The sequence below is a fragment of the Astatotilapia calliptera genome, chromosome 14 (assembly GCF_900246225.1).
Source record: "Astatotilapia calliptera chromosome 14, fAstCal1.2, whole genome shotgun sequence".
Lineage (NCBI taxonomy): Eukaryota > Metazoa > Chordata > Actinopteri > Cichliformes > Cichlidae > Astatotilapia > Astatotilapia calliptera.
The window spans coordinates 1,936,538-1,961,824 of NC_039315.1; the positions used below are offsets into that span (position 1 = coordinate 1,936,538).

Genomic DNA, 25,287 nt, shown 5'->3' on the forward strand with positions numbered 1-25,287 from the left:
ACTCAAGAGTCTGGATCACTGTATCACAGGACAGAATCTTGTTTTGATTTCTTTTGAAGGAATAACTGGACTATAAGAAATTTCAGAGTCATTATTTTGAATATGAATCTGTCACGTCGGAGCAGGATAGACTCACGCACAGACTGCGAATCACAATAAACAGTTCCTTATTAACACAACTCCAAGTGCACCATAAACAAGTGGGGAAAAGGGGTTCCAGGGATCCCAGGGGTCCACTGCCGGTCCACTCACTCCACATGGAAATCCTCCTTCTACATGCCACACTTAAACTGCCACACTCACGTACAGGTTCTGGGAAACAGGGTCTCAAGACGGGGGCAAGGAGAATCTATATACAGGGTCAAGGTATTTAATACTAAGAAACCATGAATAGAACTCGAAATGTTGGAAAGGCCAGAATTACACTAAGGAGTGTTACACAATAGTCCAGCGACGAAGGTCTCATAGCCACTGCCTTAAGAAGTGGCAGACAGACAGGTTGATGAATCACAGGTGAGTAATTACTTGCAGGTGTGAGGACCGAAAGCAGGAGCCCATGATGAACTCCACCCAGGCAAACCGTTGCGAGCAGGAAGGAGAGAGAGCGAGAGAAACCAGAACAAACACATGTAGCCTGACTGGGCCGACTGGGCAGACACAGGGACCATGACAGTATGCTACTCAAGCAAAATAACAGAAACAAAAGAGTTGTGTTGTCATGGTCCTCCTGGATGTCCCCTGTCCCCTCTCCCTCTGGTTTTTCTTTCTTTTTCTATCTGTCTGTGCTGTGTGGGTGCACTAACCACACCCTGTGTTTTAGAAGCGGATCTTCTGCCTACTCCAGCCAGACTGGGCACACCTGGGTACCTGAGGTGATTACCCCACCTGTTTCTGAACTTGTGATCTGCCGCTCCCTACTGAGGCTTGAGGAAGACGTCCATTTGATGCCAGACTGTTAATAAAGACCTGTTAGTGAGATTGGTGTCTCAGTATGGAAATGTCTTGATGCACGCTCAATCATCCAGGTAAGGAAATCCCAAAAAGTTGATTCTGTTCATCTGGAGTATGGAAATGTTTGTCTGCTTTTTCTGTGAGAGACTGCAACTTACCTTCTGCTTCTTTCTGTGCCGATATCTAGACCTGGGGTGTGAGTAAAAAGGAGGATTAAGGATCTGTTGAACTGGCGGAGTGTCGTAACTGAGGAGTTATGGATCAGACGGCTTGAAGGTTCCGCTATCGCTGGCAACTTGATGTTCTAATTGTAAAAAGACAAAATTGCACTGAACTTGGATTCTGAGTCTGTGTTTTCAGTCAGAAAACCTCAAACATGACAGGTATAGTACATGTACATGTTAAAACAGGAGTTTGCAGTGTAACTAATCAACTATGTGTTTTATAAAACATGTTAGTGAAATTATAGTCAAGGTCCTAAACCTGTTTTTTTTTTTTTGTTTTGTTTTTTGTGTGATAAACTTCTTCAAATTTAAAATTGTATTCAATTTTGGTTATTGTTATTGTGTCCACTTGTAAATAACATTTACGTTGTGCAAGTCTTACTTATATTTCACTTTTTCTTTGTCATGCCACCTTTGTGTTGAACTGAATTTGGGTTTTAGCCCTTGTTGTTTATTTTTCTTGTCCTGGAGCTTCTAAATTATTCATTTTTGTCTTGAGACTTCTTTAAAGCTCTTATAATTATGCACCCTGCAAGTTTCTCCTTTTACTACATTTCCGTTAACATTTGACACTACTCAACAATTCTGTTTCTACTTGCTCTTGCTGGACTGGTTTGACAAGGTGTTAGAACTCGAGGGGCATAAGTAGCGTTTCTAATGCTGTTTGAATCTAACGTACTACTTTTGCAACTATCCCACTCAGATAAGTTTCCTTAGAAGTGCAGTATGCAGATGATCTGATGGATCCAAAAATGAATAACTCCAGTAAGTCCTATTATTTTCTTTTTCATATTTATTGGTTGTTTTTTTGTTTTGTTTTTTGAGGGCTTTTAATAATAAAATGAATAATTAAAATAATCTTCAACCTGAGTGCTAATTTAGTTTTTTCTTTTCACTCTTAGGTGCATCCTCTAACAAGAAAAGGTAATCCCATGTTTACATCGTGCTTTCATTCCCTTAAACACATTTCTCATGTACTGATGAAGCTCATGATCTGAGTTGTTATGAAATTGAACACATTAAACTCCAGAAAAAAAAAGAGAATTTATGGTTTTAATTTAAGTGGTGTACAAAGAGTCATCCTAAGGATGGTCAAAAGTAGATGAAAATTAAGGACTTGGATTAAAGAATTGAAAGTGGTTCTTTTGAGGCTACATTAGTCAAGTCTGGTTTTACTGGTTCCCATATGCTAGCTCAATCCAAACAAGTGATGACTTGTTAAACTGAACCTACATGTTCCTAAAAAATATATATCTATAATGCTTTGTATGTATATTTATCATATAAGGGTTTCAGTCTTCATGCTCCAAGCTTGTGTCCTCTACCAGAGGCCTGGGAGCTTGAGGGTCCTGTTCCTTCTTCCTGATGTTGCTGTCATTCGGTATCACTACAGCTATCATTACAGCCGTCTGCTTCTGGTTGTCTACCACCACTATGTCCATTTGGTTAGCCGCCACCGTTTTGCCCATCTGTATCTTGAAGTCCCAAAAGATCTTTGGTCAGTTATTCTGCACCACCCTAGTAGGAGTCTCCCATGTTGATCTCAGGACTTCCAGTCCATACTCGGCCCAGATGTTCCTGTATTCTACGCCAGCCACTTGTTTGTTGGGGTTTTTTTTTTTTTTTTTTTTTTATATATGTAAATATTCATCATGAACTCATGGGGATGTGGTGAACAACACTAAAGGTCAACTTCAAGCCAATAGCGTCAGTCAGCATCAAGTGCGGGATCTACCAAGGAGATGCTCTGTCCCCCCTGATGTTCTGCAGGGGCCTGAAGAACAATATGGGCCTCGACAAAGGCATCATTTGGACACACCCCATTTGCTTGATACAGGCCTGGGGGTTTCAATGTCAGGTGTAACATCACTAGCAATCAATAAACCTTTTCAAATTACATCTGCCTGCCTCTGAATGTGTACATGTGGGTCGTGCTCACGACTACAATGTGTTTCTCTGGCAGACATTAGCATTCTGATGCTTTTTTGTCTCTCGGCAGTCAGTCTTTCTGTTAGCATGATTAACCTACATTGAAGTGAGACATGTCATTGTGTTCTCTTCCTTTGATTTATTTACGCTGTAAATTTGTCCATTTTTAGATGTGAATCTGTTGCGCTCAGTCTGTTTTGTGACAGCTGCTCACAACTGCAGGTGGTCATGAGATCACAACTGTGTTAGTTAAACTACTGTACAAATCTTTCTGCTATAGATAAGCATTATTTACTATTAACTACCTGTAGGTACTGCATGTAAACTATGACACATTACGCATAGTTTTATTTCTCTGCAGAGATCATGGGGACAAAACAGAGTCTGCCAGTTTTCCATCTATCCATAACAATCCTCAAGACTTGGACTCCATATTTGCAGTATGTGATTGTAGAAAATTTTTCACCATCGTTAAAATCATTGAAAATTTATCTGTTTTGATGATCCTTGCAGTGCTATTAAGACTAGTGTTGTCAACTCCTACTACATTGCCTGATTGTGGTTCTGTTTTAATCTGTCTGTTCTGTTACAGTTACTTCAGGAGGACATTATAGCATTTGTGAAGAATGAACTGCAGATGATTCAGAGTGTTTTGAGTCAAGGAAACTCTGACTATTTAGAGACTCAGAAGAAGCACGAGGTGGGAGATGTTGGTGAAGAAAAGCAGATCAGGATCAGGAGAATGGCTTTTCTTAAGATCACACTGCAGTTCCTGAGGAGAATGAATCACAACGAACTAGCTGAGTCCATCCAGAGCAGTAAGACATATTAACAATACTGAGAAACAAATGATAATTAAAATGACAAAAGCTATGACATCTAATGATGCCACAGTGATCCATAATACTGTCATGGATTGCTGTATGGTGGGCAGGAAGTGAACCTTAATGCAGGACTCATGAAAAAAGGAAATAAACTCAAAACGGGTTTAATACTGAAGTCTTTCAAAATATACATGCAAAAAACAGAACAGAGGAACAGCTAATGCCGAGATGTAGACCTATGAACTGGACACAATGGGGAAAAACTCAGAAAGTAACAGGAGAATAAACCTGAATTGGGATGCCACCAGCATCAACATAAAACAAAAACTAAGGCTCAGCATATCAGTGTGATTACAAGTAAGCTGAATTTATTTGCTCACTTGTGACTTCCATAAAAATCTTTATTTTCATGGAGAGAAAGAATGTAATACACAATCAAAAATCCAGAAAAAACACACAAAGTTATACATACTAACTTTATGGACTGTGCTGACTTTGCTTTTTTTCTGGATTTTTGGTTGATATTCTCTCTCTGTTAAAATGCAAACAACTACTGAGACTGTTTGGGTGTGGTCTATGGCGCCACTGCAGGGAGGCTGACACACCGGAGCTGCATCAGCTCATCACACCTCCCCTGCATTAATACCAAGACTCTTTTATGAATACATGCTGTTGGAATGCACTCACAATGTGGTTGGGTATTGTCTTGCTGAATTAAGCAATGAAAAAGAAATGGGTTAGATGGTAGCATTCATATAAATCTTTATGGTGCATCCCCAGATGTAAAGGTTTTACATGCCATGTGTACAAATCATGGAACAAATATAAATAATGGATGTAATACAGGTCTAAAAACTGAAGCCATTACAACTCCATTACACATGTGTACTGTATTATTCAGACCAAACAAAGAAAAACAAAACAGTCAGATAAGTCAAACCTTACTCAACTTATTCTTCTTGCTTCCTCCACTTCTGTACCATTGATTCATTAATGTTGAATTCTCAGGCAGCTGTTCTATTCCTATGTAGTTGCAGTATATTAGTGACTAACCTGGTATTGTGGATGGATTATCTCAGTTGTTCTCCTGACTGAAGTTTGGTCCGTTTACAGCATCCTGCCATGCGATTGCATTTGTCCCTAACCATCAGGAACCCTCACGTTAACTTTTATCGAGTGGAAAAAAGTTACCATTCATCCTCCAGCTTCAGTGAGTTTATGCTATGCTAACATAGCTGTGTTGCTAGCGATCACGTAGCACATCATTATATAGCAGCTAGCCCAACTTCAGTAACCCTACAAACGTCACTGTGTCATGATTCGGCTGTGTGGCAGGCAGGAGAGGACCCAAACGCAAACTCACGGAGACAAAACGTAAACTCAAAAACACAGCTTTAATGCTGGCAAAAAGTGAAACACAAAAACAGTACTAAACTAAACTGGAAAAGCTAAACATAAACTATACCAGGAACTAGTGATGGGACGTTCTGTATCGAGGCTTCGGAGCGTGTGTCGAGTAATGGAGGGGGCGTTTCCGCGAAGCGCGTATCGAGGCTTGCTTCATTTATGGGAGGAGCTGAAAATGATGACGTCCGAAGCCTCGCTGCCCGGCTGTACCACGTGACTGGTTCATGAAGCGGTTCGAACTTTGCCGCAAATAATCATTTTCCATACTGCCAGCATAAATATACACAGTATACTGCCATCACTACACTATAGGTGTTTTACACACTCCTTTTGTTGTTGACATTTACAGGCTGTGTGCAAAATGCCACACTCTTCAAATTCATGCCAGCTATTATTTTTACGTCCAGTAGGTGTCCTGCTAGAGCAAATGAAGCTTCATGAAGCTTCGCGTTGGGGTGAACCAATTGGATGAAAAGCTTCAGTGCTTCATGGGGCTTCATCTGCCCATCACTACCAGGAACCACGGGGAGAATCACACACAGCCATGAGGGAGACTACGACACTGACAAAGAGAAACACAGGGCTTAAATACACAGAGGGATAACGAGGGAATGAGACACAGAAGGAGGGCACAGCTGGGAGAAATCAGGACTGACGAGACAAGCAAAGCAGGACACATTCACATAAGACACGGAACTTCAAAGTAAAACAGGAAGGATCACACAGAGACGCGAACTTGACACAGTGGAGACAGCAACTAAGAAACACAGAGACATAAACCATAAGGCAGAGGACTAAGAACCGAAAGACACAGAGGGGAAATCAAACATGCAGACACAGACTTACACAGAACAGAGGGGACATAGAGAAACATGAAGGGCAAGGGATCGAAACTAGAAACCATAAAATAACTCACACAAGTACAATATTACAAACATCACAAGGAACTAAAAACGCTGGGTCAGGGGACCCAGGACCATGACACACTGCTGTTTAGTTTTCTGTCTTCATTTGTGTTGGAAGTGACAGCAGAGCTGTAAGATTGAATTTTTCAGAAATCTCTCAGTCAGAACATGCTATATCATGTTTAGGTGGAAGTTAGCGAGCTAACTTCCTGCTAACTTCTAACTCCGTTAAATGTATTAAATTCTGTTTTCATGGATGCCTGGATGTTAAACTTAATTGTTACAACTGGTAAAGAAGCAACGCTGATCATTTTATTAAGGATGAAAGAATTTAGACAGTTTTTAACTCTCAGTGATGCCGCAGTGTTCGTTTGACTTTGGGACCTGAAGTGTTGGAGTTTAGGACCCAGATTACTCCACGAGGTTCCTGACTGCGATAGTCGTAATGCTCCGACAATCAATCAAGGGGTGCGGCTTCGTAGCTTAGCAAAGTCATACTAAAACATTTTTGACAGATTTCTGAGCGCCGTGTACCACATTAAATTGGTTCGGGGTCAGTAAGTACAACCAGAATTCATCATAAGTCGCACCAGATTATAAGGTGCACTGTTGATTTTTGAGAAAATTAAAGCATTTTAAGTGTGCCTAATAGTCCGAAAAATACAGTACTCAAATATGTATTTAAAATCACTGGATTCTGTTTTTGGATTTTACACACTGTCTAAACTCTTTTGAAAATGAGGTTGTATCACATTTGCCATTGTTACTGCAAACTCCACTTGGTGTTATTACTGGGTTTTTTATGTTTTGTTTTTGTTTGTTTTTAATTCAGAAACTAACACAATGAACTGCCAGCGGAAAGTCAAATTTAATCTGAAGAAGAAGTTTGAGGGAGTTGCTAAAGCTGGAAATCCAACGCTCCTCAATGAGATCTACATCACAGAGGGGGGAACTGGAAAAGTCAATGATGAACATGAGATCCGACAAATTGAAGCAGTATTTAGGAAAGCAGCCACAACAGAAACGACAATCAAATGTGAAGATATCTTTAAAACTTCATCTGAAAGAGATGGGCCAATCAGAACAGTGCTGACAAACGGAGTGGCTGGCATTGGGAAAACAGTCTTAACACAGAAATACACTCTTGACTGGGCTGAAGACAAAGCCAATCAGGACATTCAGTTTATATTTCCATTTACTTTCAGAGAGCTGAATGTGCTGAAAGAGAAAAAGTTCAGCTTGAAGAAACTTCTTCATCACTTCTTTTCTGAAACAAAAGGAGAAACCTACAACTATGACAAGCCCCAAGTTGTGTTCATCTTTGACGGTCTGGATGAGTGCCGCCTTCCTCTGGACTTCGAAAAAAATAAAACCTTGACTAATGTCAGAAAGTCGACTTCACTGGATGTGCTGCTGACAAACCTCATCAGTGGTAAACTCCTTCCCTCCGCTCGCCTCTGGATAACCACACGACCTGCAGCAGCCAATCAGATCCCTCCTGAGTATGTGCACATGGTGACGGAGGTCAGAGGGTTTTCTGATCCACAGAAGGAGGAGTATTTCAGGAAGAGATTCAGAGATGAGCGACAGGCTAGCATTGTCCTCAGCAATATCCAGACATCGCGAAGCCTCCACATCATGTGCCGCATCCCAGTCTTCTGTTGGATCACTGCTACAGTTCTGGAAGATGTGCTGAAAACCAGAGGGGGAGGACAGCTGCCCAAGACCCTGACTGAGATGTACATCCACTTCCTGGTGGTTCAGGCCAAAGTGAAGAAGGTCAAGTGTGATGGAGGAGCTGAGACATATCAATACTGGAGGAAGATGACAGAGTCTCTGGGAAAACTGGCCTTTGATCAGCTGCAGAAAGGAAACCTGATCTTCTATGAATCAGACCTGACAGAGAGTGGCATCGATATCAGAGCAGCCTCAGTGTACTCAGGAGTGTTCACACAGATCTTCAAAGAGGAGAGAGGACTGTATCAGGAAAAGTTGTTCTGCTTCGTCCATCTGAGCGTTCAGGAGTTTCTGGCTGCTCTTCACGTCCATCTGACCTTCATCAACTCTGGAGTCAATCTGCTTTCTGATGCACAATCTAAATCCAAGTTGTCCAAACTGTTATTTAAGGACAACGCAGCTACAAAGTTTTACCAGAGTGCTGTGGACAAAGCCTTGCAGAGCCCAAATGGACACCTAGATCTCTTCCTCCGTTTCCTCTTGGGTCTTTCACTGGAAACCAACCAGAGTCTCCTGCAAGGTTTGCCAAGGCAGCAAGACAGTTGCTCAAAACCTAAACAGAAAACAATCCAATACATCAAAAAGATGATAACAAAAGTCTCTTCACGGAGAAGCATCAATCTGTTTTACTGTCTGAGTGAACTGAATGACAGTTCTCTAGTGGAGGAAATTCAAAAATCACTGAGATCAGGAAGACTCTCCACAAATGAACTATCACCTGCTCACTGGTCAGCACTGGTCTTCATCTTACTGTCATCTGAAGAAAATTTGGATGTGTTTGACCTAAAGAAATACTCTGCTTCAGAGGAGGCTCTTCTGAGGCTGCTGCCAGTGGTCAAAACCTCCAGCACAGCTCTGTAGGTTGATTTTTATAAATAACAATATATAGAAGCATGAAAGAAAAAAACACCATAAATTACTTCCATTTGTAATATTTGTAACTTTCTGTTTTTTCTCCCCAGACTAAGTGACTGTAAACTGACAGACAGAAGCTGCTTATTTCTGGCAAACGTTTTTAACTCCCCATTGTGTAATTTGGTTGAACTAGACCTTAGTAACAACAACCTCCAAGATTCAGGAGTGATCTCACTCTGTGCTGGACTGCAGAATCCAAACTGTCAACTGAAAACTCTCAGGTGTTTGTTTATTTTATTGTAAGGAAGACTTTTATTTCAATTTCAGTTTCTTAAATAAAACCAAATTTGTTTCTTTTAACATCTAGGTTGGACAAAAACAGCCTCACAAGCGCATGCTGTCAGGATCTCTCATCAGTCCTCAGCACCCAGTCCAGTCTGAGAACTCTGTCCCTGAATTATAACAAGCTGCAGAATTCAGCAGTGAAGCTGCTTTCTGATGGCTTGTCCAGTCCACAGTGTAAACTCCAAATTCTCGGGTTAGATAAATTTTACATTGCTCAGTGTGTGTGTGTGTGTGTGTGTGTGTGTGTGTGTGTGTGTGTGTGTGTGTGTGTGTGTACATATATAGCTCTGCACGCCGTCTCGTCTTCCCCAAAGATGAGCCCCACCATGGTGGTATCATCTGCAAACTTAATCACTGCGTTGTTGCGTTGTCTGAGTGGGTACTGACACAGTCATGTGTGTACAGAGTGTACAGTAGGGGACTTAGTACACAGTCTTGTGGAGAGTTGCTGTTAAGGCTGGGGAAAGATGAGGCCCCACTCTAACTCTCTGTACACGGTCTGACAGGAAGTCTCTGATCCAGCAGCAGGTAGTTGAAGGAAGTTCAATATCCAGCAGTTTTATTATTGGTCTGTCCGGGAGTATTAATAATAATAATAATAATGGATTGGATTTATATAGCGCTTTTCAAGGCACCCAAAGCGCTTTACAATGCCACTATTCATTCACTCTCACATTCACACACTGGTGGAGGCAGCTACAGTTGTAGCCACAGCTGCCCTGGGGCAGACTGACAGAAGCGAGGCTGCCATATCGTGCAATCGGCCCCTCTGGCCAACACCAGTAGGCAAGTAGGGTAAAGTGTCTTGCCCACGGACACAACGACCAGGACAGAGAGCCCAGGGATCGAACCGGCGACCTTCCGGTTACAGAATTGTATTGTATTGAAAGCACAGCTAAAGTCAACAAGGAGCAGCCTGTTGTTCCAGGTGAGAGATGGTGGTGTGGAGCGTTGTAACAATGGCATCTTCAGTTGATCTGTTAGCTCTGTATGGAAACTGGAGCGGGTCAAGTGTGGGTGGCAGGCACAGGGTGGATCACACTGATGCAGTTTCTCCTGTACCGTGCCATTGGTGGCGGGAGTCTTTTAAATCACTGGCTAACGCAGGGGAGCATCAGTAGTGAGTCACGGATGGGAGTGGGCTTTCAAAGCTAGCAGGGACACCACTATGAATACAATACATAAACATTTTAGAACCGAGAAACAGCATGCCATGAAACCCAGCGCCATCTTTCCTGTGTTTCCTGAGTTCTTATTATGTCCTCCGGAAAGCCGTAGAAGTGGTGATAGTCCAACGTAATGTTCCTTGCACAGCGTAATCCCAAACTCAGAATATCACTTGTTGTTCCTAGAGTATTTAAAAGTAGAATGGGAGGCAGAGCCTTCAGTTTTCAGGCCCCTCTTCTGTGGAACCAGCTTCCAGTTTGGATTCAGGAGACAGACACTATCTCTACTTTCAAGATTAGGCTTCAAACTTTCCTTTTTGCTAAAGCATATAGTTAGGGCTGGACCAGGTGACCCTGAATCCTCCCTTAGTTATGCTGCAATAGACGTAGGCTGCTGGGGATTCCCATGATGCATTGAGTGTTTCTTCTTCACTCACTATGTGTTTATACACCTCTACATTTAATCATTAGTTATTTTCAGTCTCCGGCTCTCTTCCACAGCGTGTCTTTGTCCTGTCTTCCTACCCACACCTCAGCCAATCACAGCAGATGGCCCCGCCCCTCCCTGAACCTTGTTGTACTGGAAGTTTCTTCCTGTTAAAAGGGAGTTTTTTCCTTTTCACAGATGCCAAAACGTTTGCACACTGGGGGTCATATATAATTGGGTGGATGGGTTTTCTTGTTTGTTTGGGTTTTTTTAGTATTATTGTAGGATCTTTGCCTTACAATATAAAGTGGCTTAAGGCAACTGTTGTTGTGATTTGATGCTATATAAATCAAACTAAATTGAGAATTGATGGTAAGTGTTGTAACTCGTCCACACAGGGATAAGAAGTTTATGAACTGTACAGCCTATGCTTTGGATGTGTAATGGATGTACTGTTGATGCAGTTTATGGAATACTAGGAGATTTTATAAGTTTTTTTTGACAAGCTTGAATGTTTTATGAAGTGATGAATATGAACAGCAAAATGCCGTCTGGATATAAACAGGTTTTGTGATCAGTGGTATATCTTAGAATTCCATTGTTTTGTTTTTGGGGTTAAACATCTGAATCGAAACAAAAGTGTTTCTTTTAACATCTAGGTTGGAAAGAAACTGCCTCACAAATGCATCCTGCCAGATACTCTCATCAGTCCTCAGCACCCAGTCCTCCAGTCTGAGAACTCTGTCCCTGAATTACAATCTGCTGCAGGATTCAGGGGTGAAGCTGCTTTCTGTTGGCTTGTCCAGTCCACAGTGTAAACTCCAGAATCTCAGGTATGATGTATTTTACATAGAGGGAGTTTCAGTGCTCATCAAGACTCTTGAATATGCTCTCTCTCTCTCTCAGACATTACATACAAAGAACATTACAGACAATGGTAATATTTAAATATTGAAGTGAGTGTGTATGTTATATAATGCCTGTAATTCTATTAAATCCAGCAGTGAGTATTTGTGAGAGAGCAAATAGTAAGTGCAAAGAAAAGGAACAAACAAAAAAATAAATAAAGGTAACATAAAATAACATGAAAAAAATGTAATTAAATTTATTTTTATAGTGTCAAATTACAACAATTGCGTCAAGGCACTTTATATTGTAGAGACAAGATACTACAATAATAAATTGAAAAACTCAACAATTTGGGTTAGTTTTAGCCTCCTAACCCTCTCAGCCTCTGAGTCACTATAAGAAGAAACGAAATTACAATCATCTGCAGTGGTTCTGTAGATCCCCGAGAGCTTGACAGAAAAGGCTGGTGTTAGTGCTCCACATAATATGAACCTAGAAAGCAGATGTGAGAATAGTATATGGTTCAGACTGTGACTACATTGTGATGAGATGGGAACACACCTTTTGCTTAACAAAAAAGCAAAAACTTTCATCAAAATTACATAATCTGAGTAAAAAATACTGAAGTAACTATGATTTATCACGGGCAGTGCCAACTGCAATGTCATCAGAGAGAAGCAGTAATAATGTCACTTTCAATTTATTGTTATTTTTATCAAAATATATTTTAAAAACATTATTTATAATATTATTTTGTACATCAATCTAATACAGCAAGAGAAGCGTGAGGGGCACTGGTGTTGTAAACATTATTTGATATTATTAATATTATTTGTGGTATGCCATTTTAAAAAGTGTAACATTACTTTAAAAACACATAGCTCTGTTAAAGTGACTCATTAAATGACTCGTTTTCTATTATAATTGAATACCATCTAATGTGCGTGGGGTTGTTATAGCAAGGCAGCTGAGCGTCCTGTGATGTAATTAGTATTTCACACGAACACCACAAGAAAGGTGGACATCGAGGCTGCAGGTGGATCCTCTCTCATGCCCTGGATTGTTGATTACCTGACAGGAAGACCACAGTATGTGCATCTTCAACATTTTGTGTCTGACTAGAGGACCAGCAACACAGGGGCACCACAAGGGGCCGTCCTCGCCCCCTTCCTCTTCATTCTACACCACAGATTTCAGCCACTGCACAGAGACCTCCGTCTTCAGAGGTTTTCTGCCGACTCTGCGGTGGTTGGATGCATCAGTGACGGTGATGAGACAGAGTACCAGGCTGTGGTCGACTGTGTGTGAGCAGAATCATCTGCAGCTCAACGTGGCAAAGACCAAAGAATCAACTGTTGGCTGAAAACTGAGGTCATTGTGACCATTATGACCTCAGCCTCTTAGAAAACAACAGAAAATCATTTGCAAGAAATTTATGAGTGATCTTTGATAGCAATTTAATCTTTGATAAACAGATGAACAATGTAATCAAAACTAGCTTCTTTCATCTTCGCCTCCTTGCAAAAGTTAAGCCTTTTCTCTACTTCAGAGATTTTGAGAAAGCGATCCATGCCTTCATCTCACCTCGACTTCTGTAATAGCCTCTATTCTGGTGTTACCTCGTCATCTACTGGCTGACTGCAGCTGGTCCAAAACACTGCAGCAGGGCTCCTAACTGGCACACGCAAGCGAGATCACATATCTCCCATACTTGCATCATTACACTGGCTGCCAGTCAGTTTTCAAATTGATTTTAAGATTTTAACACTTGTTTTTAAGACGCTGCATGGACTAGCTCCTGCATATCTTTCTGATCTTCTAACCTGGTATACTCCTGCAAGATCTTTGAGGTCTGCGGACCAAATGCTACTAGTTGTCCCAAGGTCCAGATTAAAACTCTGAGGAGACCGGGCATTTGTGGCGGCTGCTCCTAAATTGTGGAACACTTTGCCTCTGCACATCAGGACCTCCTGGAGACTTTCAAAACCCATCTAAAGACCTATTTTTATTGTCTTGCTTTTAAATCAGTATGAGTCTGTAACTATTGTTTTTATTATCATTCTATGATTCTATTCCCCTCTAACTTTATCCTATTTTATGTCTTTTGCTTTAACTATTTTTATTGTACCGCAATCTACAGGAAGTGCCAGAGTCGTCTCTGTTGTCTTTCAACATCTGAGTCGGTTTGTTTTAGCAATGTAAACATAGTTGTTATTCAGACCTAATTTTCCACCTAAAATCATCCCTGTACTCCAACAATACAGCCACAATCTTTAATGAGCACAGTCCAATCAGTACTTGCCAAAAGAAAAGAGGCTATGAAGAAATACAGCATTATGTATTGGAGGTGCTGTAAGTGATCGGTCCTAGAAAACTAAGATTGCACTGCTTAATTGATCATTTCTTCATTTTTACACTTTCAGGTTGTCTTTCTGTTTTCTGTCATCGGGAAGTTGTGGTTTTCTGGCTTCAGTTTTCAGCAATCAGCCTTCCAGCCTGAGAGAACTGGATATGAGCCGCAATAGACTGTTGGATTCAGGAGTCAAGCAGCTCTGTGTTGGTCTACAGAGTCGATTCTGTAGACTGGAAACTCTCAGGTCAGAGTTCTAACTGTAATATTGCACGCTGATTTTTTTCTATCATCCCCACTTTCTTTTTGTGTGGCTTAATCAGTAATTAACATACTCTCTCCCCCCCCCAGCCTGGGGTTCTGTGGGCTGACAGAGAAAAGCTGTGAATTTCTGGGTTCACTTCTCAGCTCCAAGGAGTGTCATCTGAAAGTGGTTAATTTAAGTGCCAATAAATTGCTGGATTCAGGAGCGATGAGGCTTTCAGCTGAACTACAAAGTCCTGATTGTCAAATAAAATCTCTCAGGTAAGGAATCCTTAAATCAGACAAATTAGCTGTGTTCTATGCACTGGCATACTTATACACATTGAGTTGCTTGGGTCTTCACAACCTGATTAGCAGACAGCAAGCTGTCATTTCTTGATGACATTTACAAAAATGGATTTCACAGCAGTGGGGAATACGTTTCATTACAGTAGATGTCTTTCTGAAAACGCTATAAGTATTTATTTTTTTTAAACATTTATTTATTGGTTTTAACCGGTTTTACATGGTGCACTGTGAGCATTAAAAAAAATAAAGTAAAAAATAAATAAATACATAAATAAAAACAAAACCACAACAACAATAGAAACAACATAGTAATAGAAACAAAAACAAAGCAAACCATAACAGAAGGGAAGGGCAGATATACAAATCGAGTCAGAGTTTCAGGCTGTTAAGTCCACAGTGTGCACGCTGCAGTTCTCCAGAAAGTTGTAGAATTTTGACCATAAAGCCCAAAACTTGTCCAGTTTATTTCTTAATGCAAAAGTTATTTTCTCCATAGATAGTATAGATGTCAGTCCATTAAGCCACTGAGTTAGTCATAGCAACACAGCGCTTGGCTTCCAAAAGTCCAGTCGTTAACAGAGCTCTGTTGTTTGCAGCAGGTACAAAATTATTTGGGTATATATTTAAAATACATATTTTAGGATGAAGTGGAATCACATCACCAATAATTTGACTCAACACATTTATTACCTTTTCCCAAAAGATTTTCACATGTGGACACTCCCATATACAGTGAAATAAAGTGCCCCTGTCCACTCCACACTTAATACAGGTGTCTGGGATGTTTGAGTTAAAATGATGCATTTTTGATGGAGTAAGATATTGTCTTGTTAAACATTTATATAGAAGTAGTCGAGATTGCACATTGTTAAGTTGAAATATTAATTGTCTGACTCTGGGCCAAGGAGCATGATTTATAGCACTCATCATCAGATATTTCCATTTGCAAATCCTTCCTCCGAGCCTCTAAAATAGACTGTGTTGATTCTTTGGAATTTTCTGTAAATAATTTATACAATGCAGAAACTCGGCCTCGCCCATTTAGATGCTTTATAACTGTGCTCTCTAGAGAGGAGGAGGTGGGATTTCTAAGCTGTCACCTTGTGTGGTTGAGATAAAATTTCTTAATTGAAGAAATTTAAAAAAATATTTGACAGGAATAGAAAAAGTACTTCTAAGTTGTTCAAAAGACATAAGAGTATTATTCCTAAACATATCAGACACTTTTCTTATACCTTGATTGAACCAAAATCTAAAACCTGCATCCGCCCTACCAGGAAGAAACCGAGACAGTTGGATCATTTCTCCGAAGTAGTTATGTGTTTCAAACCAGATCATTATAGTGTTTTTTAGAAAGGGGTTCTTAGTTTGCTTATTTAGTGTCTTCCTGTTGGCTGAGTAAAGATATAAGTTAGCGGAAATTTTGATTTCTGTAGACTCCATAGAAACCCACACTGGAATTTGCTCATTAACAAAATAAAACATTGCTGCTCTGATTTGAGCAGCCCAGAAGTACCACTTTAAATTTGGAAGTTGTAAACCCCCTCTTTCATAAGGAAGGTATAATAATGAGATTCTGAGTCTTGGTCTTCTGTTGTTCCAAATAAAGTTTCGGAATAGTTTTTGCAAATCTAAGAAGAAAGAGTTTGGTGGTATTGATTGAAAAAGGTAAAGATATTTTGGCAAAATTGACATTTTTAGTATATTAATACGACCAATTAAAGATATAGGTAGTTTCATCCATCTGTGTAGAAGTGCAGTAACTGACGTCGTTAAGGAATTATAATTGGATGCCAGAATATTTTCAATTGAGGGGGTTAATTTCACACCCAGATAAGTAAACCCATGTTCAGATAGCAGAAAGGGAGTGTTGATTGGAGGATTTTGTCGTTTCATTTTTATTCAAAAATAATATTTCGGATTTATCAAAATTTATTTTGTAACCTGAAAATGTACTAAATGTATTAATGAGACTTAATATGGATGGTATTGATTTGTTTGAATTAGTGCAGAACAGGATCACATCATCTGCTATAAGTATTGTTATTGCCAATGTCATGTGCAAACAGTGCAGAGTAGCTACATAAATTCTACTCACACCGAAGTTGATTATTTGTTAATAGTTTTACATCCTTGCTGCATATATTTATTACTTCTAGATTGAACTAATTCATTATTATCAGGATTTCCTAAAAACTCCCTGAAAAAGCCTTCAGCTGATCCAAAATGCTGCTTTCAGACTCCTGGCTTACACGGTTCCTACGGTATTTAAAAGTAGGCTTTGAGGTGCTGCAGTATTCCTGAACAATAAGAATCAGCTCTCAGACAATATTGGTGGTGGTCAGAGGGCCCGGTGGCGCCAGTGTCCGGCAGCCTCGCCTCTGTCAGTGCGCCCCAGGGTGGCTGTGGCTACAATGTAGCTGCCATCACCAGTGTGTGAATGTGTGTGTGAATGGGTGGATGACTGAATGTAGTGTAAAGCGCTTTGGGGTCCTTAGGGACTAGAAAAGCGCTATACAAATGCAGACAATATTGCCACATAAGCAATGATGTAGGAGAAGACGTCAAAACTGCATATACAACTACTGTCTATAAACAGCATGTCTCTGAGCTTGCTTGCTCATAAGGGTCCATCTGACATACAATTTATTCTCTGCCTACTGTTTTTTGCTTTTGTAGTCTGTCAGCCTGCTGGATACGTGAGAAAGGATGCATTTCTCTGGCTTCAGCCCTCACATCCAACCCCTTCAGCCTGAAGGAGCTGGACCTGAGCTACAATTGTCCTGGTGACTTGGGAGCAAAACTGCTTTCTGCTAAACTGAAGGATCCCCAATGCAGCCTTGAGACTCTCAGGTATAAAGAGCCTTTTTGTCATGCACAGATGTCTAAGCATCATGTTTGTGAACTAACCCATTATAATATAATGGGTGTATCAGTATAATCTCATTATTATACACCCATTATATTATATATCACCCATTAACCAGATCAAAGTTGATACTGATCATCTTCAGTGCAGAATTCAAGGTTGTGACATTCATGTGATTCTTACATGACTGAAAACAAGAACACTGTATTTTTTCAAATACAAAATATTTGTCGATGTGTCTCATTATGCTTTATTCATAAAAATGTGGCCCCTTTATGCATTTTCTCAGATTATGTTTACTTCATCCATCCATGATCGGCTTCATGAGTAGTTGTGGGAATAGCAGTCTTAGTGTCATGAATCGGCTGTGGCACGCAGGATGTAGGACCCAAAACACAGGACACTCAGACGGAGGAGTAAACTCAAAGAGGCTGCTTTTATTGCAGTAGCAGAAAAAACTCCATAAACAATAAACTTGCAAAAACTAAACTAAACTAGAAACTAATACTAAACACTAAGAAACCTAGGGACGAGGCGCACAAAGGGAAACCACACAGCATGAGGGGACGACGCGACACTGACACAGGGCTAAAATACACTGAGGGATAACGAGGGGATGGGACACAGGAGGAGAGCACAGCTGGGAGTAATCAAACACAACAAGATCAGAGGAAGCCAAACTAGAGACTAACAAAGTAAAACAGGAAACACAACACGTAGACGCGGATTTGACAAGGGGAGACTGCGTCTGTCTCTCAGTGGGACAAAACCACCAGGAGGCATCCTAACTGGAGTAGCAGCTCTTCCTCTTTTAAATGATGGATGAAAATAGCAGAAAGACAACTAAGACAGTCCCATAACATCCAGAATGTTACGGAACCTGAGACAAATCTCATTCACCCCACGGAGCAGACCACTGAGACTTATATGGGCGACCGTGACTCAGGCGGTTGGGAAGCGTATCTGTAACCGGAAGGTCGCCGGTTCGATCCCTGGGCTCTCTGTCCTGGTTGTTGTGTCCTTGGGCAAGACACTTCACCCTACTTGCCTACTGGTGTTGGCCAGAGGGGCCGATGGCGCGATATGGCAGCCTCGCTTCTGTCAGTCTGCCCCAGGGCAGCTGTGGCTACAACTGTAGCTGCCTCCACCAGTGTGTGACTGAATAGTGGAATTGTAAAGCGCTTTGGGTGCCTTGAAAAGCGCTATATAAATCCAATCCATTATTATATGCCTCATTCTTACTTAATCCTTATAATTACATGTTGTATCAGGAAAAATGTAAAAAACACTTTTCACTAACAAATCGAACTATGGAAAGCATAAGCTGCATGAGACATGCGTAAAATACATATAAAACTGACTATTAGATTGCTTTTTTTAAAATTAATTTTCATTTTGGAAATAATAAATGTAATTATTATACAGCACGGTGGTTAGCACTGTTGCCGCACAGCAACAAGGTCCTGAGTTCAATTCCACCATCATCCCCGGGTCTTTCTGTGTGGAGTTTGCATGTTCCCGTGTTTGTGTGGGTTCCTTACGGGTACTCTGGCTTCCTCCCACAGCCCAAAGACATGCAGCTTGTGGGGATAGGTTCATCGATTAGTCTAAATTTCCCATAGGTGAGAATACGGGAGTGAATGTGAGCGCGAATGATTTTTTACTTTTCGTTTCAGGCTGGACTACTCAGGAGCAGAGGGTGCGAAGAAGGGTAAGTAATTCATGAAGTCTTTTTTTTTTAACTGGGAAGCTCAATACTATGTTTAATTCCTGAAAATGTGTCAATAACAGTGTGCGCTAGTTTGCATTAATGTAACCTACATGAACGTGTTATTAATGGCACCTGTGGTTAGTTAACTGAATCGTCAGCATCCTGCTGCACACAAAGTTTTTGATATTCATGTTCAAACACTGCTGTAGATTTCAATGTGCAAATAAAAGAGGCCTGAAAGTGTGTAGACTGAAGATTTTTCAAAGCAAAAAGCAAAATAACTTCAAGTGTTTTATTCATAAAGCGAAACTTTCAAAGCGCTCTTTAATATTCAAACATGTGTATAACCCCAAAAGTTGATTCTGTTGATCTGGACGCAGCGTTTTCAGTGTTAGAAACGCAGAGGTGTGGACTCGAGTCACATGACTTGGACTCGAGTCAGACTCGAGTCATTAATTTTATGACTTTAGACTTGACTTGAAAAAATGTTCTAAGACTTGTGACTTGACTTGGACTTTTACACCAATGACTTGGGACTTGAATTGGACTTGAACCGGTTTACTTGAAAAGACTTGATATTTCACCCCAAATATAAAATTTAACATGCATATTATATAGAGATTGAAAATGTGACGTCATTCACGGGTAGAACCGCAAAGGATTCTGGGAACTCGTGGCAAGAGGTACTAGCGCACGCAGGCTTTCAATTGAAATCAGTCACACAGCGATAAAAAGAAACACAAAAATGTCAAGAAGCCGTTGTATTATTAACTGCAATAGCCGGTCACATGACAGCCACGGGAAGCCGACGGGTAAAGAGATCGGTTGTTATCGGATTACGTCGTTGAAGAGAAATTGTTCGAGCCATGTTTCCGAAGTAACAAAGATGCGACGGATGGCCTGGATTGCAGCCATTCAAAGACCAAATATAACGTCCCAGAACACTCCAGCTCACATGTTAGTCTGCTCCAAGCATTCCCACAAAGGTCAGTGTTTTTTAGTAGTTAATACGTCATTTTTCTTAACATAATTGGTGATATAGGTTACAAGCAAGTCTGGCGCTGAACAGAAATGGTCGCGCTATGCTCCTTTGTTTATTGTGCATAAATAGTGAATTGGCCTGACACAATATTGCGTTTCGCTTCTGTTATTATGGTACATTGACAAAAACATACTTTTATTCACAGGATAAAACGGGTTTTTTTGTATCACTAATTGCCCAGTACGATTACAGCATACAGTATTATTGTCACTGCTACATTTCTGTGATGCTACCAGAAATTATTTCCACTACTAATTAATTACCGTTGAGCTCAAAAGGTCCTATTAATAAACGGTTAATGAATGTGTATTTATGAAGACGATTTGTGAGACTGGTAAACTTATGATACGTACGATGGTCTTTCGTTCTACACGGTGCGTTTCAAGGTCCTGCACCCATCCGTCGGTAAACTGTACCTGGGCTTGTTGCAGTGACCGGAAGTTACTAAACTTCATGAGTGTATGCACTCACTCCAAGAGCCGTATGATTATAAATATGCATATAAATATGCTACGATGAGATAGCTGACTTCATCTAACTAGCAAATGTTGTCCAGGCTACGTTGGTGATGCAGTTTTTTTTAATGTGTATGATATTTTTGTCATGCGATTTTAAAGCTGGTCCTACAACCGCATCCAAGAATAACATGCAGCTTATCTCAGAACTGTCGGTGAAAATTATTCTTGGAGCTAGGTTTAATTGAGCTGCATTTTAAAGAGGTGCAATTTCACAATTTGTGTATATTTTCTAAGTTCACTATTTTGTCATGTGTTGAGAAAAACACAGATTTAAAAATTACATGGTCTAATATTTACATTTAGCATAACTGCAACATGCTTTTTTCTTTTTTTTGAATGACTCGAAAGGACTTGAAATTCAAAGTTTCAGACTTGTGACTTGACTCGGACTTTTACACCAGTGACTTGAGACTCGACTCTGACTTGCCTGACATTACTTGAGACTTGACTTGAGACTTGAGGATAAAGACTTGAGACTTACTTGAGACTTGCAAAACAATGACTTGGTCCCACCTCTGTAGAAACGTTACATCATCATCAGCTGACTGCAGGTTTCAACCTTATGAACAACATTTGCATAATGACTGAAACTAGCACTGAATGAACTGTGAGGTCAGCTCTTTGACATTTCTCCAGATGAACATGATTTACTTACCCTGACGACTGAGCATGCATCAGGACAAATGTGTAAAACCTGTAAGAAACACTGCAGTGATGAAACATCTCAGTGTTGTATATTTTTCTTCCAACAGTTGCCTGCAGTCTCACACTGGACCCCGATACAGCTCACAGGAACCTTGCTCTCTCTGCAGACAGAAAGGCAGTACTTGGGTCAAAACGACCAATTTTACATTCACGGTGGGAATTATTTCCTAGCAGTCCAGAGGTTTATTATAAGTGGGAGCAGGTGCTATGTACACAGGGTCTCACTGGTTTAAGTATCTGGGAGGTAGAGTGGAAGGGAACTGTTTCCATAGGTGTAACTTACAAAGCTGGACCTGACAAAGGTCCAGATGAATCCTGGCATGGAGGAAATGACAGATCCTGGATGCTGCTCTGCAAAGATAATCATTACTCAGTGTGGCACGATTACAAAATGACAGAAATACGACTTTCTCGGCGCCCCGCTGGTTTTCAAAAAGTCGGAGTTTTTTTGGACTGGCCAGCTGGCATTTTGTCCTTCTATGATGTCACCTCTGACACTCGGCTCCACCTCCACACCGTTTTCTGCAGGTTCACTGAGCCCCTCTACCCTGCACTGTGGTTCTGGTTTACACTTGAAATGTACAAGTGTTCAGCAGCTTTGTGTGACCTGCAGGGATAGCAGTCACCAAATGTAAACAACTACTTAAGTGCCACACAGAACAACCTTTGTACACACTGTGATCACCTGACCACATATTTTGAGACACGTCAGACTCTGATGCAGAAATATTTTATTATGTTTTTCTCTGAAAAAAGTGTTTGATCACCAAGTCTCTGACCCTAATGGTTAAGACTGGAATTTAGAGTAATTGGAAGCAGCCATAGTCAGTCTCTGCATGAATTATGATTCCATCATAAATACCTGCTCATTATTAAGTTAGCCCAGGGATTAAAGAGCTGTTCTGCTCATGTTCACTTCTAAAGTGTTTTTCTTGGACTCCAGCGTAGCTTTGTTCAGTTTATTTATCTTACATGAGGACTTATGTACTTGCCTTGTTTATGAATACTTCAGGACCTCATAGAGCACATTGTTATATTAATTAACATTACATAGTTATATTTGCAATGATACAATAATGTGTTCTGTTAGATATATTTCATGTATCTGCTGATCATTTGTAATCTTTTGTTCTGGTCATGATTAAATAAATGCTTTTTAACAGAAGAACTGTGTGTACCATATGCTCTGCAATTCCCACAACGCTGTGTATGCTGTGCAGGACTCAGTGACTGAAGCACATCTTTAGTCTTCATACTACATCCTGGGGCATACGTCACAAATCTGTGCTTCTGAATCTTTATCTGGATCATGTGACTCTTTCATCCAACTACAGTGGCTCTCTGTGGCTTTGACAAAAAACAAATTACTACTGTTACTTGTTACAAAGTCCTCCTGCCTCCCTGCAGTACCTCAGATCCTAATATGCCTACACTGCACGTAAGGAGGCGGTGCTTCCTCTGCTCCGCAGAGCAGAGGTTGTTGAAGTCATCAGAGCAGGTCCTCACCTACACAGCAGAGATTCAGAGAGTAAAAAAGGACGTCCATGTTGTCAAACTTGAGCTTGGGGCTGTGTCCACAGATTGTCCACCCTGAATCAGAGATATAGGCTGTGTCTCAATTCAGGGGCTGCATCCTTTGAAGGCCGATTACGTCACAGCAACGAGACGAAGGCTGCTTCAAATGCATCCTTCATTTCCCCGAATTTGAAGGATGGCTCGGGTGTGTCCTTCACTTTTGGAAGCGTTTCATGTAAATATTTTCTTCCGAGCCTGCAGAGCAGACAAAAGTGGAACTTCAAGACTCCTGACATTCTTGGGGGCAAAGCAGTTATGATTGTAGATCCACGGCTTCCCCGTGCTGTCACGGCTGCCGAGGCGAGCCGTGTGGAGTTGGAAAAAGGACCCAAGAGCAAGCAGTGTATGAAAAGATTAGTGGAGTTTATTTACAAGGTGTCAGTGGCAGGAACAGAAAACGAATAATGAGACAAACTAACGGAAACCTAAACTGGGAAAACTAAAGAGCAACTAGAAATCCACAGGACACGGGGTGAAAGGCAGAGAGACGCAGACTGACGGAGGATACAAAAACGCAGAGAGACACAGATGAATGCAGAAAAGCGCAGACTTACATGGAGTAATACAGACGAACCGGCAACAGGCAGGAGAACACACAGGGCTTAAATATACACACCAGTAATCAGGGGATAAGAGACAGGAGGGCAACACAGCTGGGAGAAATCAGAGCTGACGGGACAGGGGAAATGTAAACTGAACACACTCACATCAGACATGAACCTTCAGAATAAAACAGGAAATTAACAGACAGAGAACCAGACAGGACACTGAACTTGACAGGCAGACTCATGAGCAGACACAAAAACACCATGGACAGACAGAGGGAACACAGAGAAGTGGGAGCAGGCAGGCAAAGAACAGAAACCTAACAAATGGCAAAATAACAACAGAATACACACTCTGAATGAACAAAAGCATAAGGAAACACAAAACACTGAGTCCTCAGACTCAGGACCATGACAGTACCCCCCCCCCCCCTCAAGGGCTGGCACCAGACAGCCCAACAGAAACACAAAAACGGACCAAAACCAAAAAAAACCCCCACGAACCAAAAAACAGAAAACGACCCGACCAGGGCGGGCGGTGGGGGTCCAGGACGGAGGGACACAGTCCGAAAAGACAAGGTCAGGGGGCCGACCCGGAGGCCAAAACAGTTCAGTTCCGGGGGCCGACCGTGTGAAAGGCAGCGGCAGTGGGGCAGGTCCGGAGGCCGGCCACGCAGTAGGCAGTGGTGTGGAAACAGTTCTGGGGGCCGACCGTGCGGACGGCAACAGCGGCGTGGAAACAGCTCTGGGGGCCGACCGTGCGGACGGCAACAGCGGCGTGGAAACAGCTCTGGGGGCCGGCCACGTGGAAGGTAGTGGCGGCGTTCAGGAGGGCGTTCAGGAGGGCGTCCACGGTGGCGGAGATGCCCAACAAGCGGCCTGGCAGATGACCGACAATGTGGAGGTGGTAGTAGGGGACCTGAAGGCTGCGTGGCCCCTGCAGCCCCAGGCGAAGCGGAGGCTGGACCAGACGAAGCTGATGAAGACGCAGAGGCGGCTGGACCAGACGAAGCTGATGAAGACGCAGAGGCGGCTGGACCAGACGAAGCTGATGAAGACGCAGAGGCGGCTGGACCAGACGAAGCTGATGAAGACGCAGAGGCGGCTGGACCAGACGAAGCTGATGAAGACGCAGAGGCGGCTGGACCAGACGAAGCTGATGAAGACGCAGAGGCGGCTGGACCAGACGAGGATGATGCAGAGGCGGCTGGACCAGACGAGGATGATGCAGAGGCGGCTGGACCAGACGAGGATGATGCAGAGGCGGCTGGACCAGACGAAGATGCAGAGGCGGCTGGACCAGACGAAGATGCAGAGGCTGGACCAGACGAAGATGCAGAGGCTGGACCAGACGAAGATGCAGAGGCTGGACCAGACGAAGATGCAGAGGATGCAGAGGCTGGACCGGATGAAGCCAAAGCAGATGCTGAAACCGGACCAGGCGAGGCCGAAGACTCTGAGGCCGCAGCAGGTGAGGGTGATGAGACTGCAGCTGGTGATGAGACTGCAGCTGGTGGCTGGACGGGCTCCTCGGGCCCCCCAGCTGACGAGGCAGATGGCTGGACAGGCTCCTCGGGCCCCCCAGCAAAAACAGTCTCAGAACCAGTGGGCACTGGAGCCCCTGGCACACACAGAACAGAACCAGCAGGTGCGGAGACCTCTGGCAGGAACACAACAGAACCAGCAGGCACACGGGCCTCTGGCAGGAAGGCAACAGGACCAGCAGGCACACGGGCCTCTGGCAGGGACAGAACAGGACCAGCAGGCACACGGGCCTCTGGCAGGAAGGCAACAGGACCAG

At 42.1% G+C, this 25,287-nt stretch overlaps 1 protein-coding gene across 1 annotated transcript in view; it reads left to right on the forward strand.

The window, feature by feature from the left end:
* Window positions 1-22,373, forward strand: part of LOC113036000 (NACHT, LRR and PYD domains-containing protein 3-like) — a 30,825-nt gene extending 8,452 nt beyond the window's left edge. The window contains exons 4-18 of the mRNA XM_026191965.1: window positions 821-1,025; window positions 1,139-1,334; window positions 1,879-1,940; window positions 2,078-2,099; window positions 3,466-3,544; window positions 3,697-3,922; window positions 7,073-8,834; window positions 8,940-9,113; window positions 9,200-9,370; window positions 11,430-11,603; window positions 14,043-14,216; window positions 14,321-14,494; window positions 17,201-17,374; window positions 19,067-19,101; window positions 21,414-22,373. Of these exons, the coding sequence (XP_026047750.1) occupies window positions 1,916-1,940; window positions 2,078-2,099; window positions 3,466-3,544; window positions 3,697-3,922; window positions 7,073-8,834; window positions 8,940-9,113; window positions 9,200-9,370; window positions 11,430-11,603; window positions 14,043-14,216; window positions 14,321-14,494; window positions 17,201-17,374; window positions 19,067-19,101; window positions 21,414-21,985 (3,762 nt within the window). The 5' untranslated portion in view covers window positions 821-1,025; window positions 1,139-1,334; window positions 1,879-1,915 and the 3' untranslated portion in view covers window positions 21,986-22,373. The remainder of the gene's footprint in view (window positions 1-820; window positions 1,026-1,138; window positions 1,335-1,878; window positions 1,941-2,077; window positions 2,100-3,465; window positions 3,545-3,696; window positions 3,923-7,072; window positions 8,835-8,939; window positions 9,114-9,199; window positions 9,371-11,429; window positions 11,604-14,042; window positions 14,217-14,320; window positions 14,495-17,200; window positions 17,375-19,066; window positions 19,102-21,413) is intronic.
* Window positions 22,374-25,287: the final 2,914 nt, after the last annotated feature.